This window comes from Pantherophis guttatus, chromosome 1 (genome assembly GCF_059756535.1).
Source record: "Pantherophis guttatus breed Tessera chromosome 1, ASM5975653v1, whole genome shotgun sequence".
Taxonomy (NCBI): Eukaryota; Metazoa; Chordata; class Lepidosauria; order Squamata; family Colubridae; genus Pantherophis; species Pantherophis guttatus.
The window spans coordinates 313,336,712-313,358,888 of record NC_142063.1 but is presented as its reverse complement, the minus strand read 5'-3'; the positions used below and the strand labels follow the sequence as shown (position 1 = coordinate 313,358,888).

The 22,177-nt window shown below is 36.6% G+C and overlaps 1 protein-coding gene across 4 annotated transcripts in view; it reads left to right on the top strand.

Annotated features, from left to right (window-relative positions):
- The first annotated feature begins 313 nt into the window (after nucleotides 1–313).
- The window catches only part of CCDC88A (coiled-coil and HOOK domain protein 88A), an 89,628-nt gene continuing 67,764 nt past the window's right edge, over nucleotides 314–22,177 (top strand). For 3 of the 4 annotated variants that reach the window (XM_087888549.1, XM_034427346.3, XM_034427345.3), the window contains exons 1-5: nucleotides 314–1,752; nucleotides 1,855–1,955; nucleotides 17,377–17,485; nucleotides 19,880–19,949; nucleotides 21,732–21,790. In XM_087888549.1, the coding sequence (XP_087744675.1) occupies nucleotides 1,690–1,752; nucleotides 1,855–1,955; nucleotides 17,377–17,485; nucleotides 19,880–19,949; nucleotides 21,732–21,790 (402 nt within the window). In that variant the 5' untranslated portion in view covers nucleotides 314–1,689. The remainder of the gene's footprint in view (nucleotides 1,753–1,854; nucleotides 1,956–17,376; nucleotides 17,486–19,879; nucleotides 19,950–21,731; nucleotides 21,791–22,177) is intronic. The other variant, XM_034427344.3, reaches the window with a different exon arrangement.

Genomic DNA, 22,177 nt, shown 5'->3' with positions numbered 1-22,177 from the left:
CTTTCCAGCCTTCTCCACATGAGGAATTCACACACAATTTTTTTTAATGTCATAAAGATCTACATATAACATGTTATTGATCTTCACCCATCTTTTTCTAATGTGTAAATGAAGCAAAAACATTCATACACTACATAATTACCCAAGCCACAGAGTTCCTGGCTGGGTGGCATGTCATGTAGGGGGGAAAAAAATCTGACTACCGCTTTACCATGCTACCCTCTTTTCCCAAGCATACTAGTATTTTTCTTCTATCTCCATTATAAACTGCTCGGCGCGCGCCCTTCGCTGGGTCTGCAGCGGCGGCCGACCCGGGTGCGCTCCGCGCGCGCGCCCTGCAGCGGTTTTTCTGCCTTCCTCAACGCTCGTCCCTCCCCTTCCCTTAATTCCAACATCAGTCAGTCCAGCGGCGGAGGAATAAAGTCGAAACCTACAGATTGCAAAAAAGAAGAAAAAAGTCAAACCCCCCCCCTTTCCCCTGCTTTGCGGAGGGATCTTTCTTTCCTCTTCCTTACAGAAGCGAAAGGAAGGGGAGTGCGCGTGTGAGCCATGCGAATCTGTTGAAGATCGGTGGCCGTTACTTCAGGGAGACGGCAGTGGGTGTGCACCCGCAAGCGGAAAATTAGTCCCTAGAAGGGAAGGGAAGGGTGGTAGACTGGGGGGAGTGGCTGGAAGGACCGCTCCTGGAACTGATCTACTAGAAAGGGGGGGAATTAAAACGGGGGTGGGGGTAGAGGAGGAGCGAATAATAAAGGCTTAAGGGGGCGACGAAGTCGGCTGTTGTGGGGTGGGAGTGAGTGAGGGGGCCGAGGTTGTGGAAGAAGCCGTGGAAGGGAGAGGCTGGAGCTGCCGGTAGCCTTGGAACCGAGCGGGAGGGAGCGATCCATTGCGAGAGCTGAGGGACTTGGCGAGGGGGTGGGGCTCTGCTTCATTTTTGATGGGTGTTGCTCAGTTACCCATAAAGTAAGGAAGGTTGCGGGAACGAGGCGAGAAATAGAGGTGGCACGGAAAGCGGCAGTGCGAGGCTCTTGGGTGGGGTGAGCGCAGGAACCGGCGGGCGTCCTATCTGCCTGGGAAGGGGGGAACGTACGTGTGTGTCTGTGTGTGTTGGGGGTGGGGGGAGAGATCTTGGGTAGGAAAAAGGGCGATCTCTTCTCAGCGTGAATCTAAGAGACTTCTCGAGTGGTTGGGAAGGAGAATGCGATTTCTGCTTTTCCTGTCATAGGTAGGTTTTTTTTTTTTTTTTTTTTTTGCTAGCTGGGGATTAAAATTAGCTGTCGGGGCGAGTTTCCTTGAAATTTGCTCCCGTTCGCATGCCTGCGGCTTGCCTGCTTGTGGTGGTGCAGCCTAGAGAGACGGGGGTGGGGGGGACAGTTTGCGGCTGATGTAGGATCGTCGTCGGGTTTCTCCTTTCTCCTTCCCCCTTCAGCGCAGAAAGAGGAGGAAGAAAGAGTCAATCGGAGCCGTAGGCGAAAAACCCCCAAGAACGTCCATGGCCTCCCGATCGCTCCGTTTTTGGACGAGGTGGATAATGAAATCTTTGTTGCCACAGCTCTGACTACTTTTGAATTTTATTTGGGAACTAGCCAGGGTATATTCTTCCTGAAGACGTTGGGCATTTCACGGAATTACTGCAAAGAAGAGACTTTTCTCATCTAACCTTTTATAATTCAGATATTTTGTTAAAACATGGAAAATGAGATATTCACACCTCTTTTGGAGGTCTTCATATCCAGCCCACTTGTTATCTGGGTAAGCATTTGTTGATCAGTAATGGAATTTATATAAATGATTTCTTGCCAAGTACAGGCAGAATTCATGTCATGGTGATGATAAATATGTTCTGTGTTCTAGGTTAAGACATTTGGATCCTTAGCTGGACAAAATGCAACCAACCTGGAAGAATATGTTGCACTTCTTGATGGAGTTTTCTTAAATGAAGTTATGCTGCAAATGTAAGTTGTTCTGTGTTTTCATTGCTTTTTAATGTTTTAGTGTTTAATGTTTTAATGTTTAAGAATTCCTCCAAGGAGGTAGCTCACTCTGTGACCTTATTTTCTTTCAGGTTATGTAGGAACAGAATAGTGTCTTACCATATTCTCATTTTATACCTTGTTATTTGATTTTATAATCTAAACGCATGCTGCTTTTCTCTGCTATTATATTTTTGATGTCTTACAAATCTCTGTGTGATTTCAGTGGGGGGAAAGGGGGGGGCAAGAAGAGATAATCAGGCAGAAATAAAGGGTTAAGCACTGCACCTTGCCTGTGCATAATAATAACCTGCCTGTTATTTGTGGCCCATCCCTGCATCTGTAGAGAGCATATGGAATAGCAAATGCCTGATTTTAATCAGTTGTTTATTAAAATGTAGCATTATTTATCTATATCCTGATTCTAGAAGTATTTGTTTGGAACTAAATTTCATTGATTAGGCTAACTAGAGCTTTAATATATTTATTCTGGGCTATAATATATATTGAAAGACAGAACAAAAGTATGGAGGATTTAGCATGCTCCAATTAAGGACTATATATTTTCATTTTGATACATGTATTTTGCAATAATTATTATGAAGTTAATTAGTTCTTCAGTTGATTCACTTAGTAAAACAATCATGTTAGACTTTTTAGGTGATTTTTAAAATTTGTTTTATTATATTCACTGAAAAATAAAAGTTTGTTAGTGTACAAAACATGCTTTATGAAATAAATGGAAGAGAATGATTCCATGGGGTTGTATTTTATTCAGTAATACAGTTAAAATACATATTTGGTGGGATGAATATTACTTACCTATAATAGGATCTACTATTCAAAGGGCTTAGATTTGTGACTAAGACCCAATTTTACATAGAAGCTGTACATTTAGGTTTAGATGAGATTTCCCCAACTTGGCCATATTAGTTGGATTAATGAATATTGATAAGTCAATACTTCCTTGGAATATTAGGTTGAAGAAGGCTGATTTAGATATACTAGCTCCTTGTGCTGTATATTTGCCCAAGAGCATCGTTCAGAAACTAGTGATTCAACATGTGGGAATCATCATACATGAATCATTATTCTGGATATATATGACACAAGAATTTACTAAATCTTTTTGACCTAAATAAAGTCTTCACAAATAAGCACAATTACAGTTAGCAATGGAAAAGTGAGAAATTTGTCAAATTTTACTGATTCAGTAAATTCAGTGCTGCAAACCAAATTGAGGAAGCTAGAATAACAGGCATTTTTTAAAAAATTGTAAATAGAAATGTATTACTGTAATGTTTCTGACAATATTTTTTTAGTTGGGGTCAGCAACTTTTTTTGCCCCCTGGACATTTTGTGAATTGGTACATGATGATAAGGGGCACAAAAGAAGATATGATAGTATGTGAGACCTTGGATAACATTTCAGTGATTTCTAATGATATATTAATTTGGAGACCAAGGAGCATAGCCGGAAGTCTGATTTGAATCCAGGAGCATTTCACTGCCAATGCTTGTAAAATTTATTGGGCTCCTGGCAGAAAGACAGGATAGTACTCTAACAGATAATAATTAAATAAAGTTATCAGTCTGCTTTTAAATATGAATTATTATAATAATAAATTGGCATGGTGATACAGTGGTTAGAATGTAGTATTGGAGGCTGACTCTGCTCACTGCCAGGAGTTAGATCCTGACTGGCTCAAAGTTGACTCAGCTTTCCATCCTTCCGAGGTCAGTAAAATGTGGACCCACATTGTTGGGGGCAATATGTTGACTCTGTAAACCGCTTAGAGAGTTCTGTAAAGCACTATTGCTGAATTGTTATTTTTTTTTTTTTGTTAATGTTGAGTATATATACTCTAAGGCAGGTGGGGGAAATCTGAATCTTATAAAAAATTTTGCTTTCCTTAAACTTCCATAGAAGTATTTATAATGCAAGACATATTTCAACTGCTTTGATATCAAATCATGACTACTATTAATATTTAATGTTGAACATGCAATTGGAAGGATGATAAACGTTACATTGAGTTCATACTTGACATTTTTTTTAACCTCGTTGGTCTTAAAGGTGTTTGATTATGGTAGTGGGAAGAGAAGAAAACTTATGCTTAATTTTGGTATCAATTGATTGATGCATTGATCTGTGATTACCTGACATTTATAAGAGAATTTAGTGACCTTGGATTCCAATAAAGAAAAACAACGTTGAGTCTGGTTGGGCATCTTTTGAGGGGTTGGGAACAAAACTAAACTTTCCAGTTTTCTGGAGAACCTTCAGGTACCATCCACTGACACAGTGACATCAACAGAAAGGGCCTGGTTGACATTTGGAAAGATTGCAAGGTTAAGAGTAAGCATATGAATCGGAGATCTCTGTCAGACAACCAATAGCAATTTAATCCTTGAGTCTTGCCCAGACTCAAAACATGACACAAGATTTTGTTGCTAAAATTCATTTGGGAGGTGCATGTCGGGTGTGGATTATCCACCATTTTGTAAATAATAACAGCAGTGATAATAGAAGCTGGCACTTCACAACATTCCAACTTCCATTAAAAAAAAGATTAAGGAATATAAAGAAAAAATGAAGTATAGAGAGACAGAAACCCTTGCATACTGGATCCTATGAATATCAGATTGTCTGCCTTCTCTAAAGCCAACTGAAACATTATGCAGAATTTGTAGTTTGGTCACTTCCATCATGTCAGTAGTGTTGGCTGCACTGTTGGACCCCTCATTTGATTTGCAGTGTCAGACTCCTGAAAGCTGGGAGGGGAGGGAATAGAGATTATGTTCTTTCTTGGTAGAGGAGGCCATTGTTATCTCTTATGGCTGAGAAGGCACATCCTCCAGTGAAGTGGAATTCAGCTTCTGTTTTCTGGACTGCCATGTATCATGACAAAAAGAGGTTATCAAGAGTTGGCAGGGACTATTTACTCCATCAAATCCAATCCTAAACTGGATTCCAGATTGAAGTGTTCCTGGCACAAATTATCCTTCGTTTGCTTAAACACTTCCAATAAAGGAGAGCTCTATTTGCTGCTTCCTTGGTAATTTGATCCAAAGGACCATGTTGTTTTTTATGTTAGAGATGAAATGAAAATTAAATCAGCTCATTCAAATAGAATAATGGCTAGAAAACATTTCTCATTGTTTACTCTTTGATTATAAATGAGGTGTAAATGTTGAACAGCAAAGGAAGGTATAAAAATAATTCTGTGTATGGCTATCCATTTGGAAACTTGCACTATAGAAATAGTACTAACAAATATTCTACTACAATTTACTCAGTATTTTTATATAAAGCTGTTAATATCTTCTTGATTTATATTCAAAATAATAATAGAGACATATAAAATGTTCATTGACATATATTTTTCAAAAATTGTTTGCTTATAGGACTATAAAATGCTCCTCAGTATTCTTACTAATTTCTGTGTTCCTATTTATTGCTCCTGTTCTACAATTTTTAATATCCCAAGTATGTAATCTCCACTAATCAAGACCTTGATCTCTCAAAACTACAGTAAATGATAAATGAGATACGGCTGAGAAGAGGTCTGAACCAGAAAAGACAGAGAAGCCCATTCACAGAAGCCCATAGTCTTTTAAAGAGGGAATTGATTATATGTCATCAAATTGTGTCAACTCTTAGTGACCACATGGATTTTCTCCATGACTATCTATCATAGAGGCCTTATAGGTGATTACCAGTGCTTGCATTACTCTTAGAAACCTACCAGCAGCCCATGCAGCTAATAAAGTAGTGGCAGTACATGGACACGTTGTAGTATGTACATAACTATCTGAGTATTCTGCAGGGAGAATTCCAGATAGAGGGCATTGCCAGAATCCAGGCAGGAAGTGACCAAAGCATGACTAACTTTGAGTATAAATTGATGTAATTGGTGAACAAAATGGATTTGTTGAAATATCATCCTAGGCTTGGTTGCCACCTGCTGTTTGAGTAAAAGACAGTAATCTAGGGAGATAGTGATGATGATGATGATGATGATGATGATGATGATGATGATGATGATGATGATGTTTTTATCCCACTTTTTAAATATATAATTCAAGGTAGCAAACATATGTAGAACTCCAACCTCTTATCCACAAAAACACTGTGAGGTGGGTTGGACTAAGACAGAGTGACTAGCTGAAAATCTCCCAGCTGACTTTCATCCCTAAAGCAGGGCTAGAACTCACAGTCTCCTGTTTTCCAGGGCCAGCGTCTTAACCAAACTGACTCTGGATAATTTTCCTCAATAAATTAATGAACAAGTACATTTTTGACTCATTTGTTTAATTGGATCTCTTTATCTAGTTTTATAATTTGTATGCAGAACTGATCGTGTTTTTGGTCATGTTTTTTTATTGTTTGTATCCTGCCTTTATTATTTTTACAAATAACTCAAGGTGGAGAACATATCCAATACACCTCCATCCTCCTATTTACCCCATAACAACAACCCTGTGAGGTGGGGTGGAAATATTATGTAAAAATATCAACAATTTAAAAGGGTTCACAATCTTTTAAGCACTGCTGTATGTTTATCTATATCTACTTTTGAATATACTTTCAAGCAAGTGGCCTCATGTTTGTATCAATCAACAAAATGTACAGCGTAGTCATTTTTGCTCAATGCAGAATCTTTTTTTTTTTTTAAATTTAATTTATATGCCGCCCTTCTCCGGAGCCTCAGGACGGCTTACAATGCGTTAAGCAATAGCCTTCATACTTTTGTATATTTTTATACAAAGTCATCTTATTGCCCCCACAATCTGGGTCCTCATTTTACCTACCTTAGAAAGGATGGAAGGCTGAGTCAACCTTAAGCCTGGTGAGATTTGAACTTGCAGTAATTGCAGGCAGCTGATGTTAATAACTATTAATAACAGTGCTTTAGTCTGCCGCGCCACCAGGCTCGCTTAACAATCTTAATCTTAACAAAATAAGCTGGATAAATATTTCATTTTAATCGGATTTTAACATCCAGAGAGATCACATGAGAAATAAGTATAAATACACTGGCAAAAACTGCCCTGCTACTGAAAATTGTTCATGCACTTGGACTCTAGAACATAAATCAAACCACAGTATTAAATTACTCAGACCACTAATGTCTTTGAAAATTCCGCCTTTCAATATCTTTAGGTATGTTTAATTTAGCTTTAGTCAAAGACTCCCCTGATGATTATACTGTATGCTGCTTTTTCAAAAGTAATAATATTGTAATATAATTCTTTCATGATCTCAAATAATGCATGTGACCCTAAAATATATGCATTTAGATAGCTAATGAAAACAGAAAGAAGCTACTAATATATCCAATGAAATTGTTTAATTGATTTTAGTATCTTATATATGTATAAAACAATGATATTATGTTTGTAGACATTCTGTGAAGTTGTGTTCAAATATATTTAAAAACCAAAATAGAGACTACTTTGGGATCTATTTTACTTGGAATATTTGAGGAATTGGTTGTTTGTATGTTGGTCTAACAGATATGAATGATAGAACAGTTTCTGTTATTCATATAAAATAGATTTCTTTAGGTATACAAATAAATTTTCAAAAGTTCATATGGTAAAGTAGCATGTCTTATTATTAAATATCTTCAATGAACAGAATGGGGTCTGTTTAGATTTAGAAATCTGGTAGTGTAATGGCTACATACCTATTTGTGATATTTTGCTGAATGAAAATATAACTAATCCCGATTATGTGATGGTTGAATCTATTTTATAATTCTGATAGATTTTGAGAAATGACAGACTTTCATCTATTTCCTGTACTTTTTCTTTTTTAACAAACAACATTCTGGGTGTTCTTGCCTGTTTTCTCCCCAATTGAAATTAATGTAACTTGTCATATGTAGGTTGCTTTTAAAAGTATAATAGCTTAAGGCTAGCTTTTACAGTTGCGCTAATTACTGACTTCTAGACAAATCTGCCCTATTTTGCTATGCTATTCTCTGCTTTAAAGGATGAATTATTGAACTATGTAGGAATCATTGCCTTAAAATACTTATCTATTTTGACTATTGAATTTGCTGTTCAGAAATTATTTCATCCATATTGCTGTTTAAATACAATGCAGAAATAAGGGATTTATGTTGGTATTTAAAATATTTTCAAAGCAGTTTTATTGTTCACTTTTTTAGAATATTAGTGGTATGTTATCCAATGTTGTTTTAGTTGTGTTCTTTTAACTTCATATACTGGATATATAGTAAGTCACCCAGAGTCGTCTTTGCAGTTGGAAGGCCCTGACAAATATATACCTATATACCTATACCTATACATCTATATGAGAGAGAGAGGGAGAGGGAGAGAAAGAGGGAGAGGGGGAGAGAGAAGTTACATTTCATAGAAAAATATATCTGCTATCCAAAGTAAATTTTAAAGATTTTTTTTACATTAAATCACTGACTTATTTAGTTCTGCACTGTTTAACATCCATGGAGTAGTTTTGTATGGTTTCAGATATGAGTTATCTTCCACTTTTGTTACTCTAATAATTTTATTCAGTTTTTTTTACAAATAATAGATGCTGTGTTATTAAGATAGATGTATACTATATACATGTGTTAATGCATTGCTAAAACTCAGGCAGCAACAAGTAAAAATTAAGTGAGATGTAGCACAATATTGCATATTTAAAAAATATTTTTCCATAATCTTGCAGAAATTAAATTAATGTCAATTTGTATTTAAATTATAATCTTGTATATTAATTATCCTTGGCATTCATTTGCTACTAATGTTGAGTAAAATTTAATGTCAATGAGTTAAATTTTGCTCATCTAATATCTTTTCCCTCTCTCTGCTCCTCTGTTTTAAGAGATATGGGGTACAAAGGGCTGAGGATATAATAACTTTCTTTCTGCTAATGGAACTCATTCCATTGATAAGAAGGATGTCATTTTTTAAATAAATGTACAGGTAGTCCTTAACGTACAACCATAATTGGACCAGAACTTCCATTGCTAAGCAATGTGGGTGTTAAGTTTTCATGTTCGATTATATTACCTTTTTGCCATGGCCATTAAGTGAATCACCATGATCATTAAGCAAATCTGGCTTCCTCCATTTGCTTGTGGAGGTCTCCTGGAAAGGTTGTGTAGGATGGTCATGTGATCCTTGGATACTGTTAGTTTAAGGCTTATGAATGATTTCCCAAATGACTATTTTTTAATTCATGTACATAAAATGAGACTGAAGTCTGAAGCTCAAACACAGTGAGAGAAAAACCTGTACAGTATTAACATCTGTAGTAATTGTCATACCACGATTTTAAAACTATGCTGTTGTATTTTGAAAAAAACATCAGAATAACATTTTTCAAAACAGCTAAGTTTTGCTTATGTTATAAACAAAGCAGTTTTATTTTGATGGAAATTATGTAGTACATTAATGAAAAACATATGAAGTATACTCTTGAGCTTGCTATCATTTATATGGACAGTATACCAAAGAACTTGAAATGAAAAACTTACTACTTAATAATGATTTAAAGAACAATCTCATCCTAGGTATATTTTGGAGAAAGTAGCGGCTGCTCATCTCTAGATGCTTTTGCAGAAAATGGATCACTGAGAAGGAATATGATCATGCTCATTACACAAAGCAAAGCTTATCATTAACATAAGTAAGGGACCTACCATGTTGCAGGCTGAAGATAATTTAGCAATTACCAGTTCTTTTCCTCCTAGCTGGAGCTCTGGTCACATTTGTTGTGGCTAGCTGGTATTTCCATAAATAAAAACCTCTAAATCAAAATCAGAGCCACCATGTACAGGATGACAGAAAAGCTAATTCTTGCAGCTATTATTCTTGAAAAGAATCCAGGAATTCTAATCTAATTTCCTATTAAATTTACTATCGAACTAGCTTTAACAATATAGAAAACTATGGTATATCAGGCAGATAATTCCAAAAGTAATTAATGTTAAGATTAAGGAAGGCATTTTTTTGGTCCAAAGATCAGATACTGCATCAGCGACACGCAATTTAAAGATCTGTTAGTGGATCCAGAGAAAATTGCTTGGAAGGCATTCAAGGATGTCATTGAGAATTTTCTTGGCAACTACAGAGCACCAAACTACATTCAGCTGGTTGACAAGCATCTTATAGCACATAAAACCATGAACTACAACATGTCCGTGAAGATACATTTTCTGCATTCATGCTTGGACTTCTTTCCTGAAAATCTATGTGCAGTCAGTGGTGAACGTGGTGAAATGTTGCACCAGGACACAATGGAAAAATGGACACTAGTGAGATGTATCAGATGTTCCATAAAACAGGTTTTACAGCAGAAAAGCCCCATCTCCTGGGTCCCTCAAATAACTCACCCTTTGCCATGAAGAGTTTTAAAGTCGATAGGACATAGAATAAATGGGTTGGAAGGGACCTTGGAGGTTTTCTAGCGCAAGCCCCTGCTCAAGCAGGAAACCATTCCGGATAAATGGCTGTCCAGTCTCTTTTTGAAAACTGCCAGTGATGGAGTTTTGTCGAAGTCACAACAGCCGGCAAGAAACTATGGACGAAGTGAGGGCCCAGGAAGCAAACTTCGCTGCATCAAGTGAAGCATCAGCCGAAAATTCGGCTACAGCAATCAGTTTAGTTATGTCTTGTTGTATTCTGGCCTCCTCAGGGGACAATCTGTCTCTTAATTGGCGAAGCCAGATGAAGGATGCCCTATTAAAAAATGAGGCAGCCGTAGCAGCTCGAATTGCCCAAGCCGACGCTTGATGTGTTTTCCGACACGACATCTCCGCTCGTTTGTCCTCCATTCGTAGACCGTCTCCAACATTTCCAGCCAAAACATGAGGAGACTAGACTAGCTACAGGTTCATCTACCGAAGGTAGTTGCAGCAAAGACTCCAGGTCTGGAGCAGCACAATACATTTGTTTATCAAGGCCAGAGGGGCCAGAAAGAGAACCTGGGCGTTCCCAAGGTCGTTGAATCACCTTAGAAAATAAATCCGGGAACGGAATAAAATCGTGCTCATGTTGAGGCATTTTAAATAAGGAATCAGACATATTAGGTTGTTCCTGTGAAGAAGAAAGTGGGTCAATAACCTTTCCCATATTAGTGGCAACCTTAGCCTTATGTAGCAAGGAAGAAAAAAGAGCAGGTCTGAATAATCCCGGAAAAGCAGGCTTGTCAGCCAAGGTCTCATCATCCTCAGACATATCAAAGTCATCAAAATAGTCGTCCTCATGTTCAGAACCTTCCACGCCGTGGTGGGTAGTAGTAGACTTAGACGTAGAAGGATTAGCTACTGAGGCAGAATGCATTGTCTTCGCTGGTGGCACGGTTAAGGAAGGCATTGTAGAATGATGTAAAGTAGACTGCAAAAAACTGGCAAATGCTTGAGAAAGCATAGCTTGAAAGTCAATCACCTGAGCAGGGTTAGTTGTACATATTACTTGAGGTTGCGAAGCAGAGGCAGCAGAGTTAGAATCTGATGCAGCAGATGGCATTTGCACAAGTAGAGGTGTATGGTGAATATGATCACCTTGACTACAGAGCAGATTGTGGCCCTGAGGTACAAGAATAATGTCACCCTGTGGCCAAGCTACAAGGTTGGGCTCTTGAGGATTAGAAATAGGGGGCACAGGAGACTGGGGCACATCATCCTCAGCATTTAAAATAGTAGGTTCATCAGGTTGTAAATTAGCCTGAGCCTTGTTAAACTGCTTCTCCAGAGTATTGTGGGATCTGGCAGCGTGTTTGTCCATAATACACTCTGCTTGAGCAGGCTTAGCAATTTTTTTGGCAACACTCTGGTTTTGGCCTTTCGTTTCCCTGCAGGTTTAGGAGAAGGAGCCCTACGAGGGGAAATCTCCCGTTCAATATCCGAGGAGAGAGGGGAATCTGCCATAACTCAGACAGTAATACTGTTGTTGTTGTTGTTGTTGTTGTTGTTGTTGTTGTTGTTGTTGTTGTTGTTGTTGTTGTTGTTATTATTATTAAATTCAACAATTAATCAATAAAAAAGAACAAACTAGAAACACTTCCCTTCACTCAATCGATAATCTGGCAATCTGAGAGATGAGACCGATAGCTGCAGCACTTTGTCAGCAGGTCACGCTTCATCAATATTAGGAGCTGTCAAGGAAAAGCCCTCATCAAAATGGCGACCGGAGCAAGACTCTGGAAAAAAGGTCAGCTATGCCACAGGAAGGGAAAAGAAACACAAACTGCAATTATAATACTGTCAGAGGCGAAATAAATATCAGGCAGGTAAAAAAAAAGCAATTATTGCCCTCAAATTCAAACTGTAACCTGAAATGGCAGTTGATTCAAAAATGGCGGGAAAAACTTCAACCGCCACGAAGCCTACGTATATCTTCAGGATATGCCTCTGACGGGCAGGGACCCTGGAGCCGCCATTAAAAAGGAGAAGCTGCGTAGGTGGGGGCATATAAATGGCGAACCAAACCAGCTCCACCACCTGCGGCTTTTAATTGGGACAAAGGGACGCGTCTCTCAGCTGGGCGAAAATAACCCATATGCTTCCAGCTGTACTCACGGTTAACAGAAAAGAATCGGCTTGGCAAGAGAAGCCTCCCCCGAAGCCGACGCTCCGCTCTCTTTTACAAGCTCCCTGTGCGCTGTCCCCTCAGCCAGGCGAAATTTGAATAGTGCCTCTCAGCTGTCTGTCGGAGTCAAATGAAGGCAGGCTGGATCGGCAGTTTAACTACTAGCCAAAATCGCCGCTCACGCCTCAAACTGACAGGCGGGGAGGAGAAAATGGCGGATCAGCACTTTAAATCTAGCGCCGAAACCGCCCCTCCGAAAGGACTCCAAATCTTTCTATCGCAGCTCTCCGAAATGAATACCAATTATAATTAGGTCACAATATAACGTAAAATCACACAAAAACCCAAAATACTCAAGAGAAAAGGCACTCAGGTGTACTCCTATCAACTGAGTGAAAAAGACTGATGGGCGTCATGAGGGGCGGAGCCAAGGCTGCAGAAAAAATTATAGGCGCTCAGTTTCATCCAGTCAACGTACAACATCCCAGGAGTAGGATTGGCGGAGCAGCGAGTCAGGAAAAAGGAAATTTCTACCTAGAACAAAGAAAAAATTTCCTGGCAGGGAGAACGATTAATCAATGGAACACATTGCTTTCCAGAGTTGTGGGTTCTCCATCACTAGAGGTTTTCAAGAATAGAACATAGACGAACATTTGTCTGGGATTATATATGGTTTCCTGCCTTTTAAAAAAAAAAATTGATTTATATGCCGCCCTTCTCCGGAGACTCAGGGCGGCTTACAATGCGTTAAACAATAGCCTTCATACTTTTGTATATTTATACAAAGTCAGCTTATTGCCCCCACAAACTGGGTCCTCAATTTACCTACCTTAGAAAGGATGGAAGGCTGAGTCAACCTTGAGCCTGGTGAGATTCGAACTTACAGTAATTGCAGACAGCTGGTGTTAACCACAATGCTATCAGTCTGCTGAGCCACCAGGCCCTTGAGTAGGAGGTTTGAGTAGATGACTTCCAAGATCCCTTCCCACCCTATAATTCTATGAGTTTACTATGTTAGAAGGTTTTGCTTTTGTTGAATTTCCTCTGAAGACCAATAGCAAGAATCCAAGCATGTTTCCCCCAAATGGTAGTATAAAATCTTCCAGGTCTCAGTAAGAAATCTAAATGCACAGAAACAAATATATATCGTGACCATCTGAGAGAAAGTGGTATTAAGGTTGGATTGTACATTGTATTTGTTGAAGGCAAATAACCAGTACATTTGAGTGTCTCAGGTGTAATTACATTCCCAGATGGGCCTGTTCATCTATTTGAAGCATAATACTTTTAGTTGAGCCTAACTATCTATTTTTGCTGTTGGGTGTTCTTAATAAAGTTCAAATACCATTTTATACAAATATTCTGGTAGTAAATTGTGTCTTGACTCAGAAATTCTCTCCAAATGGACAAGATAATGGGATGAAGATGTTCTTTTGTTCTTCACTCTGTTAAAAGAAAGGAGAAAGCATTTTGCTTCTTTGGGCTTTGTGAGCTTGAGAGAAAAAAAGAAAGCAACAGCAGCAAGTCCTAAAAGAAGGCAGTCACTGCTATATTTTTGCAGGTTGTCCTAGTTGGATCAGGCAGGGCTGGTGGTAGAGAACGCCAATAGACAGATCATTCTCACATTCTTTCTAATATTAGAGTGACCATTTTATCCTGGAAGAAATAAAGGATAAACCTGAAAAGAAGGCAAATCTGAGAAATTCACAAGGATAACAAATGTGTTTATATTTATAACTTTCATTTACGAAGAAAATTCAAAAGCAAACCCAAGAAAATAATTAAATAAATCTAAAGGAGAGCTTTCTGAAATAAAGGATGTATATTATACTTCTACAGTATACCTATAAAACTATACTATATGTTCCATGATAAAGGACATATGGTCACTATAGGTAACTGTAGGTACATGTGAGAGATGGAGTTTGCATCTTTGGAATAGAACCATTATATAAAAATGGGCCTGCTGTAAATAGCTAAGTACTATAGTGAGAAACAGCTGTATAGTACAAAAATGACAGGAGAAAAGAAGCTCAGGGTTTAAGCCCTGGAGTAGCACTTATATATATATATAGAAGGAAATAAAACTGTAGAAACCATTCTTTATCTTACTAAGATTGGGGGTATCTGCCATAAAGAATCTGTTCTACTTGCCAAATCTCTTTAATTTTCTCTATAACCATTCAGATGTTTTCTCAAACCTTAGTTACTGTATTTGCTAATATGATTTGCTAATTATAGTTTGAATATTTTAGATTATATTATACAATCATGTGAAAAAGAAATTATACCCTATTCTATTCTATGGTTTTATATATCAGGACATAGTGAAAATCATCTGGTCCTTAGCAGTTCTTAAAAGTAGGTAAGTACAACCTCAGATGAACAACAACACATGACATATTACACCATGTCATCATTTATTTTACAAAAAGAAAGCCAAAATGGAGAATCAATGTGTGAAAAATTAAGTAGTACATCTTATGATTCAATAGCTTGTTGAACCACATTTAGCAGCATTAACTTGAAGTAATCACTTTCTGTATGACTTTTATCAGTTTCTCACATTGTTTTGGAGGAATTTTGGCGCAGTCTTCTTCACAACATAGCTTCAGTTCATTGAGGTTTGTGGGCATTTGTTCATGCATAGCTCTCTTGAGGTCCCATCACAGCATTTCAGTCAGGTTGAGATCTGGACTTCGACTGGACCATTGTAACACCTTGATTCTTTTCTTTTTCAGTCATTTTGTTGTAGATTTGCTGGTGTGCTTGGGATCATTGTCCTGTGCATAACCCAGTGTTGGTCAAGCTTTAACTGTCAGACAGATGGCTTCACATTTGACTCTAGAATACTTTGGTATACAGAGGAGTTTATGGTCGACTCATTGACTGCAAGGTGCCCAGATCCTGTGGCTGCAAAAGAAGCCCCAAATCATCACCCCTCCATCACTGTGCTTGACAGTTGGTATGAGATGTTTGTGCTGATACATTGTTTTTAGTTTTCAACAAATTTAACATTGTGCATTATGGCCAAACGTTTTCACTTTGGTCTTATCTGTCCAAAGGACAGTGTTCCAGAAGTCTTGCGATTTGTTCAGATGCAACTTTGCAAACCTAAACTGTGCTGCCATATTCTTTTTAGAGAGAAGAGACTTTCTCCTGGCAACCCTTCCAAACAAACCATACTTATACAGTCTTTCTCTAATTATACTGTCAGGAACATTAACATTTAACATACTAACTGAGGTCCATAGAGTCTGAGATATACATAACTCTTACAGTTTTCCTGAGCATTCCACGTTCTGACCTTGGGTGAATTTTCTGGGACATCCATTCCTGGGTAGGTTGGCAACTGTCTTGAATATTTTCCACTTGTGAATAATATTCCTCACTGTAGAATGGTGGATTTTAAATTGTTTGAAAATATAACTGTTCCCAGACTGATAAGCAGCAACAGTTGTTTCTTTAAGATCATTGTTGATGTCTACATTTTGACTTTCTTTTTGTAAAATAAATGATGTAATATGTCATGTGTTGTTGTTCATCTGAGATTGTATTTACCTATTTTTAAGAATTGCTACGTACCAGATGATTTTTATTATGTCCTGCTACATAAAACCATAAAACTCAAAGACAGTGTACTTTCTTTTTCACATGACTGTATACAGATAGTCCTCAACTTACAACGGTTCATTTAGTGATCGTTCGAAGTTACAACAGCACTGAAAAAAGTGACTTATGACCATTTTTCACACTTATGACCGTTGTAGCATCCCCATGATCATGTGGTTCACATTTGGATGCTTGACAACTGACTCACATTTATGATGATTGCAGTGTCCCGGAGTCATGTGATCCCCTTTTGCGATCTTCTGAGAAGCAAAATCAATGGGGAAACTAGATTCACTTAATCACCATGTTACTCTAATTTAACAATTGCAGTGATTCACTTAACAAATGTGGCAAGAAAAGTCGTAAAAAGGGGCAAAACTTACTTAACAAATTTCTCACTTAACAAATTTTGGGCTCAATTGTGGTCGTAAGTTGAGAACTACCTGTATTTGTGGTTTCCCCAATTCTGGAAAATTGTCCTTATTTATTTATTTATTGGTTCGATTTATATGCCGCCCTTTTCCGGAGACTCAGGGTGGCTTACAATGCGTTAAGCAATAGCCTTCATACTTTTGTATATACCTGCTTAGTAGGGCTTTTTGGCCCCCCCCCTAAACCGTGTTCTATTTTATACAAAGTCAGCTTATTGCCCCCACAAACCGGGTCCTTATTTTACCTACCTCAAAAGGATGAAAGGCTGAGTCAACCTTGAGCCTGGTGAGATTTGAACTTGCAGTAATTGCAGGCAGCTGGTGTTACTTAACAGTGCTTTAGTCTGCTGCGCCACCAAGGCTCTTATATACAAAGTCCTTACATCTGTATACATTTGTATATTTATTCACAGCAGGAAAGAGCACAAATGTAACATAGCAGTTAAATGGTCTTAGTATCAAGTTTATTTCTTTAAATTGCTTCTCTTAGCCTATGTTTTGTTTCATATATTATGGGCATTCAACTGTAGTAGAAATCACGTTAAGCTTCTTCTTCTGTAACTTACTTAAAAAAATGAAACTCAGAGCAACAAAAGACTTGATCTATGCAGTAATACATAACATCTGTACTGTAAACAATACTTAATGTGCCTGCTGTGTAGTTCCAACATTATGTAAAGTATAAATTAAGTTCCCTAAGTATTTTAGGATTTATTGTTTGCTGATCTGTACATTTTTCTTTTTGAAATTCAAATAAATTGACAGCACTTATTTATTTCAATTTTTTTCAGAAATCCTAAAGCAGCTAGTCAAAGAATAAATAAGAAGGTCAACAATGATGCATCACTTCGAATTCAAAATTTGTCTATTTTAATAAGACAAATTAAATCATATTATCAGGTGTGTGATTTATTTCCTTTTAAACATGTTTAAATCCACTTATCTATCCTGGAAGAAGGGACAATGACTGGACAGCTAAAGCTTGTCATAGTATAAATTGTTAATAATCTATTTATATTTTTGCTTTGGCAATTCAAAGAAACATTAATTATATTGATTATAACATTGAAGTCATTTTTGAAAATTTCAGGGATAGAGGGCCAATCAAATATATCATTAAGAATTTTTCCCCTCACTCTCAACTCCATCTTTTCTGTTACTTGTTTTAGATGGTATGCCTGTAAGAAAGATTATTTTTTTACTGCTTTTTACTCAGTCCCATGTTGAATTATTTTATGAACTGAAGAGTAGCATGAAATAGAGTTTTTTGTTCTTTAATCCATTTATTTTATTTTTTCAATTTATATGATCATGCAATTCAAAATGGCATTTAACAAATTTAAAAACAAAGATAAAAGCACCAAACAAAATATGTGCTAATTATGACTAACTTTCATCTCTATGAAACATCTTTCAAAGCTGGACTCAGTATCTTGGCTCAGTACCTTCATGAACAGCCACACCTTCAGTGCCTATATTATGTCATCTATAGCTATGCCACACATAATTGAGTGTGTATTCAAATCTTAAAATATAACAACATAATATGTTGCGATACAGACATTATAGTGTTTACAGTACCTATATGTGTACTAAAACTGATTCTCTTGCAGACTTCCAGTACATTACATGGTGGTGGACATTAAACGAACATGGCAATCATTAAGCAAACACCATGGTTGCTAAATGAACCCGTTGTTCATTATGGGCTGGGTTTTGTTGGAAACCAGAAGTAAACACCAGTTTCTGACAAAAGTATAAATTACAGTCACATGACAGCAAAGCGCTGCAAACGGCTGTAAATTAGGTGTGTTGCCAAGTGCCCAAAATGCAGTCACATGACTGTGGAAGAACTGAAATTAGAACTTCAAAGTCAGGTTGCAAGTAACTTTTTTGAGGGGTCCATCAGAACTTTGACTGGTCATAAATTGAGAACTATTTGTATTCTTGTCTCTCAGATCTGTATATTCATGAGTATTTTTTTTATCTTATTTAGCCAGATGTTGAGAGAATGCATGCCAACTTTAAAGAATTAGAATTTTTTTTCCTGATAAAAACTATTAGTGTCTACCAGTGGTATAATTTATTAGGGCAACCTTCAGGAAATAATTTGCAGAATAGATTGTTGCCTTTTTAAAGGAGATTTGGCAGTTCTCAGAAATGATACTATCTAAGTTGCAGCCCACTTTTACTCAATTTCAGTCTTGAATAACGTAGTACAACATGTCAGCTTCACAGGTTTTTACATTCTCATAGTCAGTGTAGGAAATTATTTTACAGCCATAGTAAAATGGTTTAAAATATAAGATGTAGTTCTCTTTGTAAGGAAAATGAAATTGAAAAAGTGCCTGTTCTTACTTTTTGTGGACAGCCAGTATTCCTAATATACATAACAAGTTTAATTAGTCTTCTTTCTTAAGTTAAGAAATTTCACAACATTGAGATAAATTAATATACTTGCACATAACCATCTAATTTAATGCATTTTAGGAATCTACATATAGGAGAGAAACTTAAATCACCTATACACCCTGAAGTCTTAGGTTATATATGGTTTTAATTCATTACAATTAATTTATTTAATTTACTTGAATTTAAATTAAATTAGCTATGAGAATCTGGGTATTTATCATTCTCTCAAATAATTATTTAATATCAATATGCTTGAAATAAGTTATAAATATTAATACATGAATACCTGTTAATAAACAAGTATCTCTAGTAATACAAAAAAATGACAATTAGAAATTGTTTTCACCTCATTTCCAGTATCATTGCTCTATACAAATAAAAAAAAATATTTCTAAAGTCCTTAAAGAGGAACTTATTTCTAATATTGCTCATTTAAATTTCTGTTTTGAATATGTATGTTCCATAACATTAACTTTCCTTAACATTCCTTAATAGGTTTTCTAGATTTTTTTGTTTAACATTAATTTTCTATGAGGCATAAACAATAATATGATCATAAAAGTGTCCAAAACAAGCAATAAATCAAAGAATATCAATTTATAAGAAAAACATTTGCAGAACAAAACGGATAAGCAAAATATTCTAGGCCTTTCAACTTTTACAAAAAGTGAAACCTGATCCATTTACCGTAAATACCATGAAGCAAAGTTATGGTTTCTTGGAGTTAATACAATATTACACTTGTAAATAAGGGATAATTTTACTGCTTATTTTAATATATCAATTAAGGTCAGATGTTGCCAGAAACATACAGAAAGTTCAGCCTCTGTATAAGTTTTATAAAAATTATAAAAGTTACAAAAGTTAAATCTGCTTCCACAGGAGACATTGCAGCAATTGATCATGATGCCTTTGCCAAATGTTTTAATAATTGGAAAAAATCCCTTTTCAGGTAAGCATTGCAGCTGGTTTAAAATAGGCATACTGTAATATTTAATAGTTATTTGTTGAAGTTGGCAAGGAAATAATAGTTATTCTCAGGTTAGGGAGGAATATTATGTAAATAGATAATTGATTTTTTATCACCTTTAAAACAATAGCTAATTATGCTTTGATTCAGAAAAACAGGAAAAGCTTTGAATATAAATCCTGTAATATATACCTATATATAGGGTTCTATTGCCCTGCTTTGGAGAAGCTGTGTTTTATTGTTGTTTGTAGTAAATTTATAATATTATATCTGTGATCTTATTAGAGGTAAACAGGTTTCTGAATATGGAATTAAATATTTAGTCAAGATTTATTTCTGTGGCTGCCCTGAATCTGGCAATCACAAATATTTATTAATAATGTTGTATAATACTGTCAAATGTTTTTTGACTTTACATGCATTGTATATTTGTACAGATAGTCCTCGCTTAACAACCATTTGTTCAGCAACTATTCAAAATTATGATGGTGCTGAACAAAAGGATTTATGACCCATACCCAAACTTAGGGCTGTTGCAGCACTCCCATGGTCAAGGGATTGCGATCTGGGTACTTGGCAACCCGTTCATACTTAACACAGGTTGCTAAGTGCCCCGCAAACATGTAATTGCCATGCTCACTCTTCCCGGATGACTTCCCTAGAAAGTCAATGGAGAAGCAGGGAATATTGCAAGCTGCTGCCACCTGCTGAAAAGACTTCCTCTGGTTTTTGGGAGCTGGCTGAAAAAGAGCCATCATGAAATCCAAGCAGGAAATCCTGCTTTAATTTTTGGAGGGACTTTCATACTAATAGCCGCCTTGAGAGGAAAAGCACTGCTTGGCAGAGAGACTCCGCCTCACATGGAACAAAATCAATCTGTCAGACAGTTCTTTCATTCTCAGTGTGGCTGGGTGAATAAAGTTCCCCAAAAAGGTCCTCACAAAACATTTCTCTTGTATTTAATGTGGAACTGAATTTGGGCAAGAATTAACTATTCATGGATTACAAAATAGTATGCAGAGCAACTCTAGAAATAATATTTTACTATTTATTATAAATAGTAAATATAGTATAGTAAATATAGAAAACTGGAATATTTATTTTATACAGATAATCCTCAATTTACCACAGTTCATTTAGTCACCGAAGTTTACAACGCCACTGAAAAAAGTGATTTATTGTTGCAAGATCCCCATGGCTATGTGATCCAAATTCAGACACTTGGCAACTGACTCATATTTATGACAGTTGTAGTGTCCTGGGGTAACCTTTTGTGACCTTCTGGCAAGTAAAGTCAGTGGGGAAGCCAGATTCATTTAACAATCATGTTACTAACTTAATAACTGCAGTGATTCACTTAACAGTGGCAAAAAGGTCGTAAAATGGGTAAAATTCATTTAACTGTCTCACTTAGCAACAGAAATTTTGAGCTCTGTTGTGATTGTAGGTTGAGGACTACCTGTATTCTGCCCATTGACTGTGGATATAGAGTTAAATGAATTTCTTAAGACTAAATAAATAATTATATAGTTAAAAATTATATATAACAGTTATAGAGAAAACAGTTCTGTTTTTATTCAATATTGAGGAAGGAGTAGCTTATCCTCCAACTTCTCTCACATCGAATTGCAATAGCAGCTATATGTCTTAATATGGTACAAACTCAAAAACGTATAGTGCGGGAAAGGGAAACAGAATATGTTCATTATTACTGAAAATGTAAACCAGTATATTATTTTAAAATATTTTAAAAAATATTTCCAGAACAAGGCACTGAAGAAGTAAAAAAACTCCTTCTACTTCTGCTTGGTTGTGCTGTTCAGGTAAGGTCTGCTAATTTTTTGAACTACTTATGTTTATTTGAGTGACACTTAACAATGTTATCTTCCTAGTCTTATATATAATTAAACATTGGTAACATTTTTTCTGCTAAGATTATTTTTTCTCTTGAATGTTTATGGTGCAGAAATTCACCAAATAACATTACGTGTTTAAATCCCCTAGATTGGGAAATACCCAAGAACTCTATACAATAAAAACAAGAAATGGATATCCTAATCCATGTAGGTGGTTGTAAGGCTCCAATAATACTGTTAACAAGGCAAAAAGACACAAGCGCTTGTTAGAGCTTCAATGGATAGTGCTATTCCAAAGATCTGTTTTCAGGGAGTTAGTGTATATTATAAGGAAGGTAGTCTTGTCATGTTGCA